This window comes from Orycteropus afer, unplaced genomic scaffold (assembly GCF_000298275.1).
Source record: "Orycteropus afer afer isolate SDZICR_OR568_19922 unplaced genomic scaffold, OryAfe1.0 scaffold00155, whole genome shotgun sequence".
Taxonomy (NCBI): domain Eukaryota; kingdom Metazoa; phylum Chordata; class Mammalia; order Tubulidentata; family Orycteropodidae; genus Orycteropus; species Orycteropus afer.
Genome location: NW_006921742.1, coordinates 4171012 through 4191471, shown reverse-complemented (window position 1 = coordinate 4191471; position 20460 = coordinate 4171012). Strand labels below are relative to the sequence as shown.

At 39.7% G+C, this 20460-nt stretch overlaps 1 protein-coding gene across 1 annotated transcript in view; it reads left to right on the top strand.

Moving 5' to 3' along the window:
- Nucleotides 1-20460, top strand: part of ARFGEF3 (ARFGEF family member 3) — a 232027-nt gene that overhangs the window by 178991 nt on the left and 32576 nt on the right. Inside the window, exons 25-26 of the mRNA XM_007946301.2 lie at nt 8806-8909; nt 10853-10997. Coding sequence (XP_007944492.1) covers nt 8806-8909; nt 10853-10997 — 249 coding nt within the window. The remainder of the gene's footprint in view (nt 1-8805; nt 8910-10852; nt 10998-20460) is intronic.

Genomic DNA, 20460 nt, shown 5'->3' with positions numbered 1-20460 from the left:
AGCTCTGGTAGCATAGTGGCTAAAGCACTTGACTGCTAACCAGAAGGCTGGTGGTTCAAACCCACCAGCCACTCCTCGGAAGGAAGGTTGGGCAAACCTACTTCCATAGTGATACTACCTCGGAAACCCAAGGAGGGGTCTATGAGTTGGTGCCGACTCGACGGCACATAACAACAACAACAATATTCTTTTGTATTCATACTAAATAATTGGCAATTCCTTTGCAAAAGAAAACAGGACACAAGGAAGTAGATGGCTTGAATTCTGTCCCGCTTGTTCCATCCTGGAAGCTGCAGGCTGTAAATGTTCCTTGTTTTGAGCACAGCACCATCGTTCTGTTATGGCCTGTATCCTGAGAAGAGGCTGAGCTGAGGAGTCCCGAGACCCCCATCCTTCATCAGCCATTGTAGCCTCCTGCTTATTCCTATATACACGGGGCTCCAACTCTTTAAAAAAAAAAAAAAATGATTTCATTTTTTAAACAGTTGGTTGTTGTTTAGTGCCATCAAGTTGATTTCAACTCAGAGTAGAACTGCCCCATAGGGTTTTCTTTATGGGAGCAGATCCTTAAGTCTGTCTCCTATGGAGCCGCAAGTGGATGCAAACTGCCAGCCTTCCTGTTCATAGCTGAGCATGTACCCATTGTGTCATCAGGGCTCTCTTTTAAACACTCTGTTCTATGGTAAATAAAAGTTAAATAATTTAGTCTCTTAATCTGAGAAGGACCTTACAGTATGAATATTTGTTTTCGGTGGTAGAATACTTAGCCCTGTGTTTTACTTAATAACCATTATTTCTATTATTCAGAGAATAGTTACTGAGTGTCTGCTATGATGGGGCACTGGCCTGCATGTACTATATATGAATGTATTATGGGGATGCAGGGAGCTCTGGTGGCATAGTGCCTAAGGTGTTTGACTGCTAACCAGAAGGCTGGCAGTTCAAACCCACCAGCCACTCCTCACAAGGAAGATTAGGCAGTCTACTTCTGTAGTGATACTGCCTCGGAAACCCAAGGAGGGGTTGCTGTGAGTCGGGTTTGACTCCACAGCAGTGAGTTTGGTTTGTTTTGGTTTTGGTTTTGGCTTTGGTTTGGTATTGGGATGCAAACATGAATAAAACACGCTAGCTGCCTGTCAGAGGCTAATAGCCTCTTCAGGGAAACAGACACATAAATCAATAATTACAGTTCAGTAAGATGAGTACTTTAACAGAGTTTAGTTTAAAAAAAAAATTAAAGCAAAAACAAACAGCTGAAGGGGTGGGGACCACAGAGGTCTCAGAAAAGAAGTGACATTTGAACTTTGTAGAATGAGCAGTCAGTTTACTTTTCTTAAATAGGATCTGTTGAGGATACTTACATAGGAGACAGATGGGTGATAGGTTGAAAGAAAGGAAGGGCCCAGGCTATGAAGAGCTCAGCATGCCAAGTCAGGAATCTAGAATGTGTGGGTGTGGTAGTTAAGGTTATGTGTCAACTTGGCTGGGCAGCTGGATGTAGTTATTCCCCATGATGAGACTGGTAATCAACTCCATGGTGGAATCTACTGGAGCAGCTGAGTAGCTGCCTTAGGGAGATGGTCTGTTTCCAGTATAGAAGAAGTTTCAAGAAAGGTCTCTACATCTTTTTAACATGCTTGGACCTGCATGTAGCTGAGTCTTCATTTAGCGGCCTGCTGTGGACTTGAATTAGCAGCCTGCTGTGTTGTTTGGTAATATTGGAACAGTGCCATTTTATTTGTTGATGTTGGGCTTGTTAGCCTCAGCAGCCAGCAGCTGCCTGAGTGAAAGACACCTCTAGTGAGTAAAGCTTTTGGGACCTTCATTTGCTGATGTGACATGATTCATAATGAGTGAGAAGAAACATCCGATAATAATTGGAACATGGAATGTACGAAGTTTGAATCTAGGAAAATTGGCTGGGAGCAAGAGTCAGAGCTGAAATCCAAGATCAAGGAGCTTTCACCCACCCCCTAGAGTTTGGCAGTTTGAACTCAGACTTTTAGCCTCTTAAACTGTAAGAGAATAAATCCCTGTTTATTTAAGATCACCCATTTGTGGTATTTTCTGTTAAAGTGGCACTAGAGAACCAAAATAGTGAGGAAGGTTTTTTTAAATTAAATAATGGTGTGATATTAGAAACTAAACTTGGACATGCCCTTATAGGAGGTACAAGAGGCTGCAGGCAGAGATACCAGTGCTACAGTAGTTAGTGAGAGAAAAGAGTATGGAATTGACTCCAACAATATTATAGAGGTAGCAGCTACAGGGCCTGGCACTGCTTGCATGTGGGCCTAAGAGAAGGAAGGGAGGATGTCTCCCCATCTCCTGAGGCCCTTGGAAGGTCATGTGTCACTCAGAGTTAGGACATAGAAAAGGAGAGCAGGTTAGGTGTGGTGGATAGGATAAAGTAACAAGTTCCTCTTTGGACATTTGGACACGTTGAGTTTCTGTGAAACATTCAGGTGCTAATGCCTGGTGGTATGTTAGTAATTGGAGATTTTAATCTTTGGGAAGGAGTTGGGATCTGGAAATAAAGACGCAGAATTACCAATCTTAAAATAAAGACGCAATAGAGGATATTTAAAGCAGATAAAACCAGTTGCCATCAAGTCAACTCCAGCTCATGATAACCCTGTGTGTCAGAGTAGGTGCTCTTTTGATGAAGAAACTAAATTATTTGACTTTTATTTAATGTGCTCCATAGGGTTTTCAGTGACTGATTTTTGGAAGTAGATCACCAAGACTTTCTTCTGAGATGCCATTGGGTGGAGTCAAACCTCCAATATTTTTGGTAGTAGCCATTTGTGCTGCTAAGGGACTCCTTGAAAAGCAGATGAGTTCTATTATTTATATTAATCATAACATACAGTTATTTATATGGGGCTTCACATCAGTGAGAACTCCCAATATAGCCATTCTGGCTTTCTACTGCCCAACTCCATGGGGTGCTGTGATGGTTAAGGTTGTGTCAACTTGGCTGGGCCAGATTCTCAGTGGTTTGGCAGTAATGATGTAGCCTTCCCCCATGATGAGATGTGACATGAGCAGTCAATCAGTTGAAAGGGAGTTTCCTTGGGAGTGTGATCTACTTCCAGTATATATGGACATTCTAGCAAAGTTCTCTGGCTTTTTGCTTGATCTGGATCCTCCATCTGGCTTGTCATCATCTGACCTCTAGTTCTGCTTTCTTTGTGGTAGTAGATCTCTCCAATCTATTTTACATATTTAATCCCTTTCATATCTCAAAAAAGATTAACTCATAATGCAACTTAATCTTGAGATTGCATCCTGCCACATTAGCACTGTAGAGGTAAGGATTTACAACACAGGATATTTATATCAGAACACAAAATGGTAAATAATTACATAATACTGAAAATCATGGCCCAGCCAAGTAGACACATATTTTGGGGAAACACAGTTCAATCCATCCACCACTTATCTGTCAGCTTGTTATACTGTAGTGGCTTGCATGTTGCTGTGATGCTGAAAGCTATGCCACTGGTATTTCAAATACCGGCAGGATCACCTAAAGTGGACAGATTTCAGTGGGGCTTCCAGACTAAGACAGACTAGGAAGAAGGACATAGCTCTCTAATTCTGAAAAAAAACTGGCCACTGAAAACTTTATGAATAGCAGTAGAACATTGTTTGATAGAGTTGGAATATGAGCCTGTCAATTTGGAAGGCACTCAAAATACAACTGGGGAAGAGCAACCTCCTCAAAGTAGAGTTAACCTTAATGACATGGGTGGAGTAAAGCTTTTGGGACCTTCATTTGCTGATGTGACATGACTCGTAATGAGTGAGAAGAAACATCCGATAAAAGTTGGAACATGGAATGTACGAAGTTTGAATCTAGGAAAATTGGAAATTGTAAAAAATGAAATAGAATATATAAAGATCAAAATTCTAGGGATTAGTGAGCTGAAATGGACTGGTATTGACCATTTTGAATCAGACACTCATATGGTTGGCTAGGGTGGGAATGATAAATTGAATAGGGATGGCATTACAGTCATCATAAAAAAGAACACTTCAAGATCTATTTTAAAGTACAGTGCTGTCAGTGACAGGATAATATCCATATCTTACAAGGAAGACCAGTTAATACTACTATTACTCAAGTTTCTGTACCAATCACTAAAGGCAAAGATGAAGAAATGGAAGATTTTTACCAACTTCTGCAGTCTGAAATTAAACAAACATTCAATCTGGATACACTGATAATACTGGTGATTGGAATGTGAAAGTTGGAAATGAAGAAGGATGGGTAGTTGGAAAATATGCTCTTGGTGTAGACACAACGCCAGAAATCACATGAGAGAATTTTACAGTACCAACGATTTGTTCATTGCAAATAACAAATACCTTTTGTCAGCAACATAAATGGCAGCTATACACATGGACCTTGCCAGAAAGACTACACAGGAATCAAATCTACTATATCTGTGGAATGAGGCAAGAGAGCATCTCAGTCAGTATCATCATTCAGAACAAAGCCAGAGGCCAACTATGGAATAGACCATCAATTGCTCCTATGCAAGTTCAAACTGAAACTGAAAAAAATTAAAACAAGTCCACAATAGCCAAAATATGACCTTGAGTGTATCCCACCTGAATTTAGAGACCATCTGAAGAATAGATTTGATGCATTAAAATTGAATGACTGAAAACCAGGCAAGTTGTAGGATGACAGCAGGCACCATGTACATGAAGAAAGCAAAAGGTCATTGAAAAGACAAAGAAGAAAAGACCAAAATGGATGTTAGACTCTAAAACTTGCTATTGAGTGGAGTATAGTTACAGCTAATGGGAGAAATGATGAAGTAAAAGAGCTAAACAGCAGATTTCAAAGGTGGCTCAAGAAGACAAAGTATAATAATGAAATGTGCAAAGACCTGGAGTTAGAAAAGCAAAAAGGAAGAATGTGCTCAGCATTTGTCAAGGTGAAAGTACTGTAGAAAAAAAATCAAGCCTTAAGTTGCAATATTCAGGAATTCTATGGGCAAAATATAAAATAACACAGGAAACATCAAAGGAAAAGGGAAGGAATACAGAGTCACTGTACCAAAAAGAATTAATCAATGTTCAGCCATTTCAGAAGGAAGCATATGCCCAAGAACCAATGGTATTGAAGGAAGAAGTCTCAGCTGCACTGAAGGCATTGGCAAGAAACAAAGTCAGGAAGTGACAGAATACCAACTGAGATGTTTCAACAAATGGAAACACTGGAGGCACTTACTCAGGTATGCCAAGTAATTTGGAAGATAGGTACCTGACCAAGCTGACTAAAAGAGATCCATATTTGTGCCTATCCCAAAGAAAGGTGATCAAACAGAATGCGGAAATTAGTGAACAATATCATTAATATCACATGCAAGTAAACTTTTGCTGAAGATATTTCAAAAACTGTTGCAGCGGTTCGTCAACAAGGAACTGCCAAGAAATTCAAACCAGATTCAGAAGAGGTTGTGGAATGAAGGATATTATTGCTGGTGTCAGATGGATCTTGGCTGAAAGAAGAGAATACTAGAAAGATGTTCACTTATTTTTTATTGACTGTGTAAAGGCATTAAACTATGTGGATCATAACAAATTATTGATAACATTGCAAAAAATGGGAATTCCAGGATACTTAATTGTGCTCATACTGAACCTGTACATAGACCAAGAGGCAGATGTTCAAAAAGAATAAGAGATACTGCATGGTTTAAAATCAGGAAGGGTGTGCATCAGGATTGTATCCTTTCACCATGTATATTCAATCTGTATGCTGAGCAAATAATCTGAGAAGTTGGATTACACAATGAAGAATACACCACCGGGTTTGGAGGAAAACTCAATAACAACCTGGCATATGCACATGACATAACCTTTCTTACTGAAAGTGAAGATGACTTGAAGCATCTGAATGGATGCTTTTGAATTACGATGTTGGCAGAGAATATTCAATATACCATGGACTGCTGGAAGAACAAACAAATCTATCTTGGAGGAAGTACAGCTAGAATGCTTCTTCAAAGCACAGATTGTGAGACTTCACCTCTCATAATTTGGTCATGCTATCAGGAGGGACCAGTCCCTGGAAAAGGATCTCATGCTTGGTAAAGCGGAGGGTCAGCAAAACAGAGGAAGACCCTCGATTGACACAGTGGCTGCAATGATGGGCTCAGGTGTAGCAATGATGTGAGGCTGGCGCGGGACCAGGCCCTGTTTCGTCGTGTTGTGCATGAGGTCATATGAGTCAGAATCAACTGGATGACACCTATCAATAACAGCCGTTCAATCCATATCAGGTGCCATTCATACCTGGATGTATAATGTAGCAGCATCAGTACAAAAAATTTGAAACACTGCCCATAATAAACAGAGTAGGGAAAAAACTTATTTTTAATTCCTATCTGGTTATTTTAACCTATTGTAAGGCATGTTGATATAAACTAGGAGCTGGGAAACTATGGCCCACAGGCCAAATCTAACTCCCTATTTTTATAAATAAAGTTTTATTGCAACATAGCCATGTTCATTTGTATATGGCTGCTTTACAACAGCAGAGTTGAGTAATTGAAACAGAGACTATATAACCTGTAAAGCCTAAAATATTTACTGCCTAGGAGCTCTGGTGACACAGTGCCTAAGGCATTTGACTGCTAACCAGAAGGCTGGCAGTTCAAACCTACCAGCCACTCCTCAGAAGGAAGGTTAGGCAATCTACTTCTGTAACGATATCGCCTCGGAAACCCAAGGAGGGATTGGTATGAGTCGGGTCCAACTCGACAGCAGTGCGTTTGGTTTGGTTTGGTTTAGCCCTTAACAAAAAATTTGCCAACCTGTTGTTTAAGTCATAAGAAATGTATATCTTTTTTCTTCTTTTAAAGGAGAAATGTGCCTCTTTGTCTGCTTCTAACTTTTAACTAAAACCAAAAAGAAGATCAAACTTCCATCGAGTCAAGACCATAATGACCCCTCCTTGGGTTTCTAAGGTGATATCTCTACAAAAGTAGATTGCCCAACTTTCCTTCCAGGGAGTGGCTGGTGGGTTTGAACCACCGGCCTTCTGGTTAGCAGTCAAATACCTTAGGCACTATGCCACCAGAGCTCCTGACTTAAAACTAATGCCTAGTAATAATAGCTGTTTACCTGGGGAAGGTGCACGTTGCTACAGTGTAGACAATTAGAAATGATTACAATACTGTGAAAGAGTTTTATAAACAGTATAGAAACAGATTCATTCATTGTATGAGAAGAGAAATTATAATTCTCCACTACTATAGAAAACCTAGGTGTCCCTCTACAGATATATTAAATCTCTAGAAATGTACAAAAAGTAGAAATCATTTAAATTCCATTAAGCAGTCTCTGTTCCCAAACTCCAGATATTTGTAATCTTCCTAAGGCATTTGACTGCTAACCAGAAGGCTGGCAATTCAAACCTACCAGTCACTCCTCAAAAGGAAGGTTAGGCAATCTACATCCGTAGTGATATCACTTCGGAAACCCAAGGAGGGGTTGGTATGAGTCGGTCCAACTCGACAGCAGTGTGTCTTCATTTACCATCTCCATTTAGTGCCAAGCACCGGCAGCAAGCTATCTAGGCCTTTTTCCAGAGAGAGACATAGTATTCCGCTCGACAGCCATGCTGGGGTCTGAGCCCCACCTCTGCCATCAGAGCTTCAGGAGTCATACTCAACAGCTGGGTGCTCACACAGTAAAGAACGCCATGCAGCGACTCCAAGCATAGTGTTAGAATATGGACAAAGTGTTCATGTTACTTTTGTTAGTGAGAAGGGGAGCTACAAACAGTGTTGTCTGGAGTGCGTTTGATTTTAACTTGGCTGTCCTGGCAAGGAGGGAGGGACATGAGGAGTAATCTCCTACCAGCCAGGTTCTATATATGTCTCAGATGGAAAGTCATGCTTAAGCTACAAGGCACAAAAATGGAAATAAAGAACTTTATTACTCACAGGCCTTGAGGACACACTACATACAGATAGGCTGTGGCGCACACAGGGAGGTTGCAGGTGGAGAGAATGCGTGAACTCAAGCCTGTGGACCTGGGGTGTAGGCTTTCTTAGGGTCCCAAGGTGGGGTGGGAGGATTTTCATTGGGTATATGACCATTGGTCCTTTTGAAACTAAAGAGCAGGAACAGGGGAACGTGGCTGTAGAAACTATTTAAGATGGGCGTCTGTAGGGAGCTGAGGAGTGAAAAACTTAGGTGGCTTCCATAGGATGGTTGTCTGGGGCAACAAGCTGCAGCTGAGTGTGGTGTACCAGCCAACAGGGTGAGGAAGGGGCCAACATGGATGCCAAGGCATCATCTAAGATAGAGTCTGGCTAATATAATTACAGGGAGCTCTGGTAGCATAGTGCCTAAGGCACTTGACTTTTAACCAGAAGGCTGGCGGTTCAAACCCACAGCCACTCCTCGGAAGGAAGATGGGGCAATCTACTTCTGTAGTGATACACTGCCTTGGAAACCCAAGGAGGGGTTGCTATGAGTCGGGTCCGACTCGACGGCACATAACAACAACAACAACAATATAATTGCACAGTCCAATCTCAACAAAATAAGATGCATAGGATGATTCCATACCGTGGGGAAAAACACTACTGAAAGGATATCCACAAAAGGGATTTTTCTTGGGGTTGTGGAATTTGGGATATTTTCTATTTTATTTTCTCCCTCTATTTTAGTAAGACTTGGGAAGCTAAACCTGAATGAATAAATAAGGTGTTCCATGGTAAGGAGTTAGGTAAGGGTAATTTTATTTGTCTCTATCTCCCCTACTGCCCCTAGGTGAGGTGGACTGTAAGGAGATTGGAGACTGTGTTCCAGGACCAGGAGCCACCTCCACAGACCTGTGTCTTCCTGCCCTGGATTACCTCAGGCGCTGTTCTCAGGTAGGGAAGATGTCCATGCTGAGCTCCAGGCCTTGACCAATCTCAGAAGATATTTCTACAACATATTGCATGTTTTTTGCTAAAGCTCAAGAGAAACACTGTGCTGTCTCTGAGGAGACTGGGGCTTAGATTTTGGGTTTAAATTTGTGTCCTTTACACTTTCCACAAAGGAAAGGAAGGATAATAAAAATATACTAGAATGCACAGTTTGATCCCAATCTCTGAAACGTCTTACTTATACTCAGTACCAAAAAGTGGAAGATGGGGATGCAGACAGTGGAGAGGGACTTAACAAAGGCAAATGGGCTGTGTTCAATCAAGATCTAGTAATAAAATAAAATAAAGCAATGCTTATCAAAGTGAATGGAGAGCAGTGGTGGTTCGGTGGTAGAATTCTCACCTTCCATGTGGGCAGGTTAAGTTCCCAGCCAGTGGACCTCAAGCACAGCTATCAGTGGAGGCCTGCATGTCGCTATAAAGCAGAACAGGTTTCCAGAGTTCCCAGATTAAGACTATGAAGAAAGGCCTGGTGATCTGCTTCTGAAAATCAACCACTGAAAATCCTATGGATTCCAACAATCCAGTCCAGTTGTGTATGAGGTCACCTTGAGTCAGGGGCAGATTCAGCAGCAGCTAACAACATCCAAGTGAACAATGGCCTTCATTGTGCTTAATGCAATAATTCTCTGTTCATATTGTATCATAATGCTGGTCAAGCAAGGTAGTACTCCTTGAAACCCTTTCTTCTCTAGGCGTCAGTGACATTCCTTTCTCATAGGTTTCCCCCCATCTTCTCAAGCTGTGTCACTGAAGAGGTTGTGCCTCTTCTTGTCTCTATCTACTACAGGCTGTCCGTCGGTGATATCATTGCTCCCATGGCTTTGAAAGGATACATAGCCCTGAGTTCAGCTCCTCTACTGGCCCTCCATGACGTAACCCCCAGCTTCCTCTCCACTCTCATATCCTTGCCTCTCACTATGCACCAACCACACTCACTTCCTACCCCTCACATACACCAGGCTCATTACTGCTCAGGGCCTTTGCTAGTCCCTCTGCCTGCAATGTTGTTTCCCCGGATGTTGGTGTGGTATTCATCATCATCTGAAATGTCGTCTCAGAGAGACCAGAGCTAAAGGGTGTACCAATTCCCTGCCAGTGTACCCCACACACACACACAAGGTCACTCTAAGACCACCTGTCTCATTTTTCTTACAAAATTTACATTAGAAATTTTGTTATTTGTGAAAGAATTGTCTATAAAATTCATAAGGACAGGAATTTTGTCCATCTCCATTACCACCGTTTCTCTGATTTTTAGAACAGTGTGAGGTGGAGGGCACAATCCTAACTCACATGGAGCTGTGGCAGTTTGTCCCAGAACAAACTGAGAGTCGTGGAGGGCTGGGGCCCTAGCAGTGTGAAGGGAATAAAGGACCCAGGCTTTATTTAATCAGAAGCTCTGCTTCTGATCCTCTCGTTGCTCCTGCCATTCCTATTCTGGCAGATGCCTCCATTTCCTCATTGCTTTTGGCCCCGTTTCCTTAGAGGATGAATCAGAGAAAGGGATGTCAGATATACTTACAGACTCATTCTCAATGATCCCCATATAACACTTTTTTCCCGTAGGCAAAAATTCTTGACGTTTCATGATTCCCTCAGTAGGTTTATAAAAGTCTATAAAACTCAACTGTAATTAGAATACTAAGGAATCTTTTTTTCTCTACTTCTTTGTTGCCATCGAAAGTTACTTCATTTGCCTCTTGTGAGCAAGTTGGTGAATCCAAATCACAGACAACCAAATTTAAATTTTTCATTGGCTGCTTCTCTGGTTTCCTATTTCCCTTCTATTGCTGATATATAATTTTATTGTTCTTTAACACTCAGAGTACAGCTTTTTCCAATACTTAATTGTGGTTTGGTTTTTTTTTTTTTTTTTTTTTTAGTTATTGGCCAAAATCTACAAAATGCCCTTGAAGCCAATATTTCTGAGTGGGCGGCTTGCTAGCTTGCCTCGAAGACTTCAGGAGCAATCAGTGAGCAGTGAGGATGGCATTGAGTCAGTTCTGTCCGATTTTGATGACGACACTGGTAAGATCATTGATTGGACTAACCAGATTATTTGCTAAATTTCTAGTCCCAGAAGCTTAAACCATGAGGTAAGTAATTTATAAGAATGATCATTCATTTAAATTGTTGTTTACTACTCTGTAAGAACAAGCCTACCCTGGGTTTCCAAGGACTCTACAAAAGTATCATTTTGCAGTTGATGCCTCCACCCAAACCTATCCGTTTGACATGGGTGCCCCCATCTCATACCAGCGCAGATTTGCAGATTGCACTAACTGCCATTTCTAACTCTGAATTCACTTGAATTTAGCAATCTGGAATGTGGTCTCAGTGCAGCACTGGTACTTAAATTGGCTGATAATTGTCTTCAATGCCTTTTAGAAACACAATCATTTTATAATTACTTCCTGCAGGGCTATTTGGTTAGACACTGGGGAAATAAAACCTTTACTGAAGAAAATCTATTTGTGACTGGTGAAGCTGAAGGACCATTAAAAGAATAGTTTAAGGAATTTATTTCAAATTAGGTCCCATGTAATCTCCTGTGAGTTAGAGTTCAGTCCGGTAGCTTTGGTTTTATTGTTGGTCTTCCTCAGTTGGTTTAAGCTCATGTGTCCTGACTTCTGTCTCAGAAGGCCTAGACCCATTGTAGATCTATCTAGAAATGGAAATGACATGCTAACAGGCCTAATTTCTAGCTTAGGTTGTTTCAAACTCTTACAAAAGGCCTTTATTTAGAGGTTTTTGTTTGTGTTGCTGTTATAGATTCATTTGTGCAGATGGAAAGAAGGTTTACATTTTTTTCATAGGAGTTTTAAGATAAAACCTCACTGGTTCAGACCAATTGTGAGGAAGAACTATAAGCAATAAAAATCTAATATAGAGAACATTTTAAAACACTGGGAAATGGCTAAATGTTGCTTAATAAAGGCTTCATCTTAATGACTAGATACGGGTCATTTTTACTCAGCATTGAAAACCTCCAACCCAGATAATTACGCACAGAAGCTAATGTTGCTTATCCATGATCCATTCATTCTTTAAAACAATTGTAAATGGTTAGTGTATGTAAAGGTGAGCATTCCCTTCCCATCTTGAACAAGCCATTTGTTAATCCATTCATTTTTGTTTTCTAGGGAACCTATATTCTTATGAATAAAGTTCAGGCAAGCCCTAATCTAAATTATAATAATATATGAAACATAGCTAGATCACAGAAAATAATAAAAGTAAAAGCTTTAAGTTTACATTTCAAAAAATAATTCTCACCATTGACACATTCTTAGATATTAGTACTCTGGTTCCCACAAATACTTTTTATTTTCCCAATAACCTTCGCATAGCATCAAAATTCTAGTCAGTGTTAATATTTCCAATTATGTCCATTTATTTTCAGGATTCCTGTGAGGTCCATAAGGAGCTCTGGTGGCATGGTGCCTAAGGTATTTGACTGCTAACTAGAAGGTTGGTGGTTCAAACCCACCAGCCACTCAGCAGAAGGAAGACTGGGCAATCTGCTTCCATAAAGATTTACCACCTCAGAAACCTAAAGCAGGTCACTATGAGTCAGAATCAACTCGATGGCAGTGAGTTTGGTTTTCCTTGGAAGGAAGATGGGACAATCTATTTCTGTAGTGATACTGCCTCGGAAACCCAAGGAGGGGTTGCTATGAGTCTGGTCTGACTTGATGGCACATGACAACAACAACACTTTGTGACTGGTTGATGTATCTTAACAAAAACCCACTGCCATTGAGTCAGTTCCAACTCATAGGAGACCCGTATACAGAACAGAAGAGAACTGTCCCACAGGGTTTCCAAGGCTATAAATCTTTATGGAAACAGATTACCTCATCTTTCTCCCACAGAGCAGGGGGTGGGTTCAAACCATCAACCTTTGATTAGCATCCAAATGCTTTAACCACTGCACCACTAGAGTTCCTGATGTCTCTTTGCAAAAAGGGCAAGGAGGCCACATATTCTAACCTCCTCTAATCCCACAAGAGGAAGGCAGGATTACCAGCAGTAACCCAAGGCCTATTACTGCCAGGCCAGACATGCTGCCTCCCTCCAGCCCTTTCACCAACCGTTCCTACCAAAGCACCCACTACCTCTCTCCTGGGTTCGATAATTTGCTGCAGTGCCCACACAGAACTCACAGATTATGAGGTTTATTAGGGAAGCACCAGGTTACAATTCTAGTTCAGGAAAAATGCTCAGTCTCCTTCCTAGACCACCGTCTCTCAGCCAAGTCTCTCACAGTCTCTCCCCCAGCAGTGCATGTTCCTCAGTGTCTTACTCTGCAATGCATGTCTCTTGCATCTCTTTCCCAGCAGCACGTGTCTCTTTCAGGAGCGTGTGTCTCTTTCAACAGCATGTCTTCCTCAACCAGCAGTCAGAGAGAATTCTGCCTCTAGGAGGCCTCCTTTTGAGCTTGGCAGAATGGCCAAACCAACCAATCATAACAACAGAATTTTAAGCACCTGAGAATGAGCCTCCCATAACATTGCATTGTGCCACACTCAACAGAAATAACCCAGGCGGATAACATTTACAATCAGGAGCTCCTCAGTTGCTCACAGCAAATCCCATCTTGGAGTTTACAAAGACTTATGGGTAGAAAAGCCACACTATGTAATTTACTACACCGCACTCTTGAATCTCTCTTTTAATCCATAGATTGACCTTTCCATTCATCTCTCTCTTTCTTCTCTGCAATTTTATTTGTGCATAAAGTGAGATCCTTTGTCTTGTGGCATTTTCCATCTGGGTTTTAGTAGTTACACCTTATAATGGTGTTCAACATCTCTTTCTTTCCTCTGCATTTCCTGTAAATGAGTTTGTCCATACTTCTCATATTTTGGCGTTCATGAGAATCTCATGTCCCCTAAGTATGTGTATTTGTCTGTGGACTTTGGTTTTGCCTCTTGATTATCAGAATATTAAATAGATAGGTAGATAGATAGATGATAGATAGATAGATAGGTAGATGTAGTTTTTTTAAAAATGGGGATATTTTAAAACTATGCTGCCAACTCCTAATACAATTACCTTTCACAGGAAAATTAGAAGTGATGGATTAAAATGAAAATTAGGTTGCACTATTTTGTATCCAATTCCAAGCCCTTTTATATGAAACTAGAGAAATTGAGTCCTTTCACTGCATCAGCTGTTTTAGCTGTCAGTCCACATACTTGAAAAGGCAGTGATGAGCAGAAATGTTGGCTTAAAACACTGCTCAAGTAAATGACAAAACAAGAATTATTTGAACCAAAAAAAAAAAAAAAAGAATTTCATACTTTTCCTCTCACTCAGTAATATGCAGCATGAAAAGTTAGTATCTAATTTTAAAAAATGAAACTCTTAGAAGAGAAAGAAGAGAGAGGTAGACTGAGGGATGATTGTTCTGGGAGAACAATCTCTTGATGCTGGGAGCATCATTCCCACATGTAAGCAATATAGACAGTGTTTCATATGTATGTAGGATTAAGAGGGTACCGTAATTGCAAACTGAAATGTGGACAAGTACATTAAAAATGATTTGTGTTTTCCTTGTTAGGGGCTATTGAGTCAGCTCTGACTCATAGCAACCCTGTGTACAACAGAGTGAAACAATGCTTGGTCCTACACCACCCTCACAATCCTTGCTATGCTAGGGCATATCATTGAAGCCACTGGGTCAGTCCATCTTATTGAGGGTCTTCCCCTTCTTCACTGACCCTCTGCTGTACCAGGGAATGATCCCTTCTGACAACATGACCAAAGAAGGTGAGACAAAGTCTGGTCATTCTCACTTTCAAGGAGCATTATGGCTGCACTTCTCCCAGGACAGGACTGGAAGTCCATGGTATTTTCAGTATTCTGTACCAACACCACAATTCAGAGACATCAACTCTTCTTCAGTTTTTCTTATTCCCTGTCCAGCTTTCATATGCATATGAGGTGATTGAAAAGACCATGGCTGGAGTTAAAAAAAAAAAAAAAAAAACAATCCCATTGCCATGGGAGTTAGCTGTACCTTATTCTTCAAAGTGATGCCTTTGCTCCTCAACACTTTAAAGAGTTCTCTTGCAGCAGATTTACCCAGTACAATGTGACATCTGATTTCTGTGGATGTTAATTGTGGCTCCAAGTAAAATGAAATCCTTGACAACTTCAGTTTTCCCCATTCATCATGATGTTGCTTATTGGTCTAGTTATGAGGATTTTCGTGTTCTCTATGTTGAGGTATAATCCATACTTTGGATTTCTTTGCTCTTCATCAGTAAGTACTTTAAGTTATCTTCATTTTCAGCAAGCAAGGTTGTGCCATCTGCATATCACAGATTGTTAATTAGTCTTTCTCCAATCCTGATGCTGCATTCTTTTTCACATACTCCAGGTTCTCACATTATTTGCTCAGTGTACAGAGTGAGGGAGTATGGTAAAAGGATAGCAACCCTGACACACACCCTTCCTGATTTTAACCATACAGCATCCCCTTTTTTCTGTTTAAAAGACAGCCTCTTGGTCTATGTATAGGTTCCTCATGAGCACAGTTAAGTGCTCTGGAATTTCCATTTTTCACAATGTTATCCATAATTTGTTATTTTCCACACAATCGAATGCTTTCGCATAGTCAATAAAACACAGGTAAACATTTTTCTCGTACTCTTTGCTTTCAGCCAAGATCCATCTGACATCAGCAGTGACATCCCTAGTTCCACATCTGCTTCTGAATCAGCTTGAATTTCTGGAAGTTCCCAGTCAATACGCTGCTGCAATCATTTTTTAATAATCTTCCATAAAATTTTACTAGCATGTGATATTAATGATATTGTTTAATAATTTCCACATTGATTTATCTCAAGCTCATTGCTGTCAAGTTGGTCCCAACTCATAGTGACCCCTCCTTGGGTTTCCAAGGCAGCCCAGTCTTCCTTCTGAGGAGTGGGTGGTGGGTTTGAACTGCCAGCCTTCTGGTTAGCAATGAAATGCCTTAGGCACTATGCCACCAGAGCTCCTCACTGATTTATAGAGCATGGCAAATTGCCTCCATGAACAACTGCCTCCTGTGCCATGCCCTAAAGAGCTAGATGGTGTCTGGCTACCATTACTGAATATTTTGATTATATATCTGTGAAAGAATCCTGATCGAAAGAGGGAAAAACATGGAACAGAATTTCAAATTAGGCAGGTTGAGCTGTGGAATTTTGCCTATCTGGAGGGCGCAGCCATTTTGAATGTTTACAGGTGGTTCGACCATTTTGTATATTTAAAGCGAAAGCATTCTCTCAGAGTCCAGGGACTTAGGAGTGGGCTCCACTTGCCAGGAACCACAAGGACATTCCAGATGTGAATGACTAGAAAAGTGCAGTATTCCCATTGTTATTCTTATACCCCACACCCTCTTGGTGAACAGAGGTATAGCCATCCCTCATCCCACCCACCCTCTGAGCCGACAGGAATTCCATCCCAGTCTGTGTTCTCTGTTGGAGCCTGGGTACCCTGCCCCGCCCAGACTTTTTTTCCATTTATTTGTTTTTGTCTGTTTTAAAATTATTACTACTATTAATACTTTGTTCATCCTTTTTATTGTTATTCTTTATTCTTTCCTTCTCAGGTTCTAATTTTTACCTTTTCTCTCTTCTCTGTTCCTAGTTCCCATTTTTTTTTTTTTTTTTTTTTCTTTCTTGTGGTTAATCCCAGACCGGTTTTGTTTTGTGGGGTTTTTGTTTGTTTGTTTGTTTGTTTGCATTTTTCCTATTTTTTTTTTTTCGTCATTATTCTCCTACTCTACCTCTTTTCTCCTATTGGCCCCTCCTCAGATATTGCAGGGGGTTTTTTTTGTCTTGTCTTCTTCTAATTCTTTCTTTTTTTTCTTTTTTTGGTGATTGTTCCTGTGTGTTTGTGCAGTGTGTTTTTTGTCCGCTTTCTTTGATTGTTCTTTTTGTTTATCTGAGTGAGAGACAGCATCCATGCCCATACCACATAACCATATCTGCGCCTCCTGCAGCTCCACTTACTGAGTGGGAGCCACTACTTTCTTCTGCACCAAATGGCCAAAAATAAATGACCACCAAGAAAAGCCTGACTCACTCTTACCTGCTCTTCACAAACAGTTAGCAGAGATATAAATACAACAATGTTAGAATGTCTCGGAGACAACAGACCATCACTGTGCACACAAAGAAGCAAGATAAAACTGTGGAAACAAGGGAGCAGGATATAGAACCAGAACCCATCCTTAAAGAAGCAGCAGCATTGGAACTCCCTGGTAAGGAATTCAAAAGAATTATATTTAGGTACCTTCAACAAATTGAGAGAAAGATCAAGGAAAACACTGACAAAATTAAGGAAAACACAAACAAAACCCTAGAACAAATTCAGAAAAAAATACAAGAACAAAAGGACACAATAAATGAAAAATTATAAATGATACAAAATCTACAGATAGAGATCCAGAAGATTAATACTAAATTTTCAGAAATAGATAACACATTGAAAGAGCAAAGGAGTAGATTCAAATCAATGGGCAGAATTAATGAGATTAAAGACAAATACCTGAATACTTCTTTGGAAAGGGATCAGTCAGAAAAAAAGATCAAAACAAAATGAAGAAAGCCTAAGGTCCATGTGGAATACAATCAAAAGGAATAATTTATGTGTAATCAGAATTCCAGAACAGGAAGAGAAACAACCACTGAGAAAACTGTCCAAGATTTGTTGGAAGACAACTTCCCTGATATGATGAAAGATGAGAATATATCAATTCAGGAAGTCCAATGAACCCCAAATAGATAGACCCCCAAAAAAATCACCAAGACATATCATCATCAAACTCATCAAAACCAAAGACAAAGAAAGAATCCTGAGAGCAGAACAGGAAAAATGAAAAGTTACTTACAAAGGACAACCAATAAGAATAAGCTCTTATTTCTCAACAAAAACCATGCAAGCAAGAAGGCAATGGGATGATATCTATAAAAAGCTGAAAGAGAAAAATTTCCAACCAAGAATTACATACCTGGCAAAATTGTTGTTCAAGTATGATGGTGGAATTAGATTTCCAGATAAGCAGAAATTAAGGGAATTTGTTAAAACCAGAGCAACCTTACAAGAGATACTAAAGGGAGTCCTTTGAGCAGAGAACCAATAATAGCAAATAAAAACTGACCATTAATACACAAGATGTAATAACCCAGATACACACATAACCCAGAAACCAACACAGCTATGGAAGTATCCAAAGTAAAATAAGTTTACAAGATTGTAAACAGGGAAGCAGAGATCTCAATTGGCTAATGACAACAACTACAAACCAAAAAGAGGGAAAACATAGTGTAGTTACAGAACTTCTAAACAGCAAGAAAGTGAAGAGAGTTGCAAGATAGAATGGACTGTTCTAAACTTGGGAAGAAAATTATAAATCACAGGGTAACCTCAAAGAAAAATTATAAACCTTCACATCACAATAAAAAAGAGGACAAGCACAAATATTTAGCAAATACTAAAACAATAGCAACCAAGGAAATGATAACATGATTCATAAACAAAATGAGCTCAACACAGAAAATTATATGGAACGAAGAAACCAGGAACACCATGAAAAAACACATAACAAAATGGCAGCAACAAATATATACTTATCAATAATTACACTGAATGTCAATGGATTCAGTGTACCACTCAAGAGACAGAGAGTCACAGGCTGGATAAGAAAATATAACCCATCAATATGCTGTCTACAGGAGACACACCTTAGAGACAAAGACAAAAATAGACTAAAAATCAAATGTTGGAAAAAGATATATCAAGCAAATGGTAACTAAAAAAGAGCAGGAGTGGCAATATTAATTACAATAAAATTGACTTTAAGACAAAATCCACCATGAGAGACAAAGAAGGGCATTATATAATGATTAAAAGATCAATTGAACAAGAAGATATAACCATAATAAATGTCTATGGACCCAATGAAAGAGCCCAAAAATACATAAACCAGACTATAAAAGAACTGAAATGGCCAATAGATGACTCCACAGTCATAGTGGGAGACTTTAATACACCACTTTCAATGAGAGATAAAACTGGAAAGAAACTCAACAAAGATGCAGAAGAACTAAACAATACAATCCACCAACTTGACCTTATAGACATCTACAGAGCACTTCACCCAACAACAACACAATATAATTACAGTCTTTTCCAGTGCACATGGACCAATCTCCATGATAGACTATATGTTAGGCCTCAATATCTTTAAAAACACTGAATACTGCAAAGCATCTTCTCAGATCACAGTGCTATCAAATTAGAAATCAACAATAGGAAGATCAAGGGAAAAAGAACAATCGCATGGAAACTGACCAACACCCTCCTTAAGAATGCTTGGGTAATAGAAGAAATAAAAAATGAAATTAAAAAATTCTCTGAATCAAACAAGAATGAAAACACAATGTACCAAAATCTTTGGGACACAGCAAAAGCAGCGATCAGAGGCCAATTTATATCAATAAATGAACACATCAAAAAAGAAGAAAGAGTCAAAATCAACACTTTAAACCAACATCTCCAATGATAGAAATAGAACAGCAAGAAAAGCCAAGAGTCACCAGATAAAGGAAATAATAAAGATTTGAGCAGAAATCAATGAAACAGAAAATAGAAAGATGATAGAAAAAAAAACAACAAGACTAGAAGTTGGTTTTTTCAAAAGATTAATAAAATTGACAAACTACTGGCAAACTTAACACAGGAAAGAGGGAGAGAATACAAATAGCATAAATAAAAAAACAAAGTGGGCAACATCACAACAGAACCAACTGAAATAAAAAGGATAGTATCAGGATACTATGAAGAACTGTACTCTAACAAATTTGAAAATCTGGATGAAATGGACAGATTTCTACAAACACACCACTTACTTAAACTGACACAAACTGTGGTGGAAACTTTGAACAGACCCGTAGCAAAGGAAGAGATCCACATGACCATATCAATCGATACAGAAAAGGCATTTGATAAAATCCAATACCCATTCCTCATCAAAACTCTCAGCAAAATTGGAATAGAAGGGACATTCCTCAACATAATAAACAGCATAATAAACCAACAGCCAACATTCTTCTCAATGGAGAGAGACTGAAACTATTTCCTTTGCAAACAAGAATAAATTGAACAGGTCATAAAAAAATTGTTGTTGTTGTTGTTGTTTGCCATCGAGTCGGCCCCGACTCATAGTGACCCCTCCTTGGGTTTCGGAGGCAGTATCACTACGGAAGTAGGAATGCCCAACCTTCCTTCCGAGGAGTGGCTGTCTTGGCCCAGAGTTTCACTGGAGAATTCTACCAAATATTCAGAAAAGAACTGACACCAATCTTACTCAAACTATTCCAAAACATAGAAAAGGATGGAATCCTCCCTAACTCATTTTATGAAGCAAGCATAACCTTGATACCAAAACCAGGGCAAAGACATCACTCAAAAGGAAAACTACAGACCA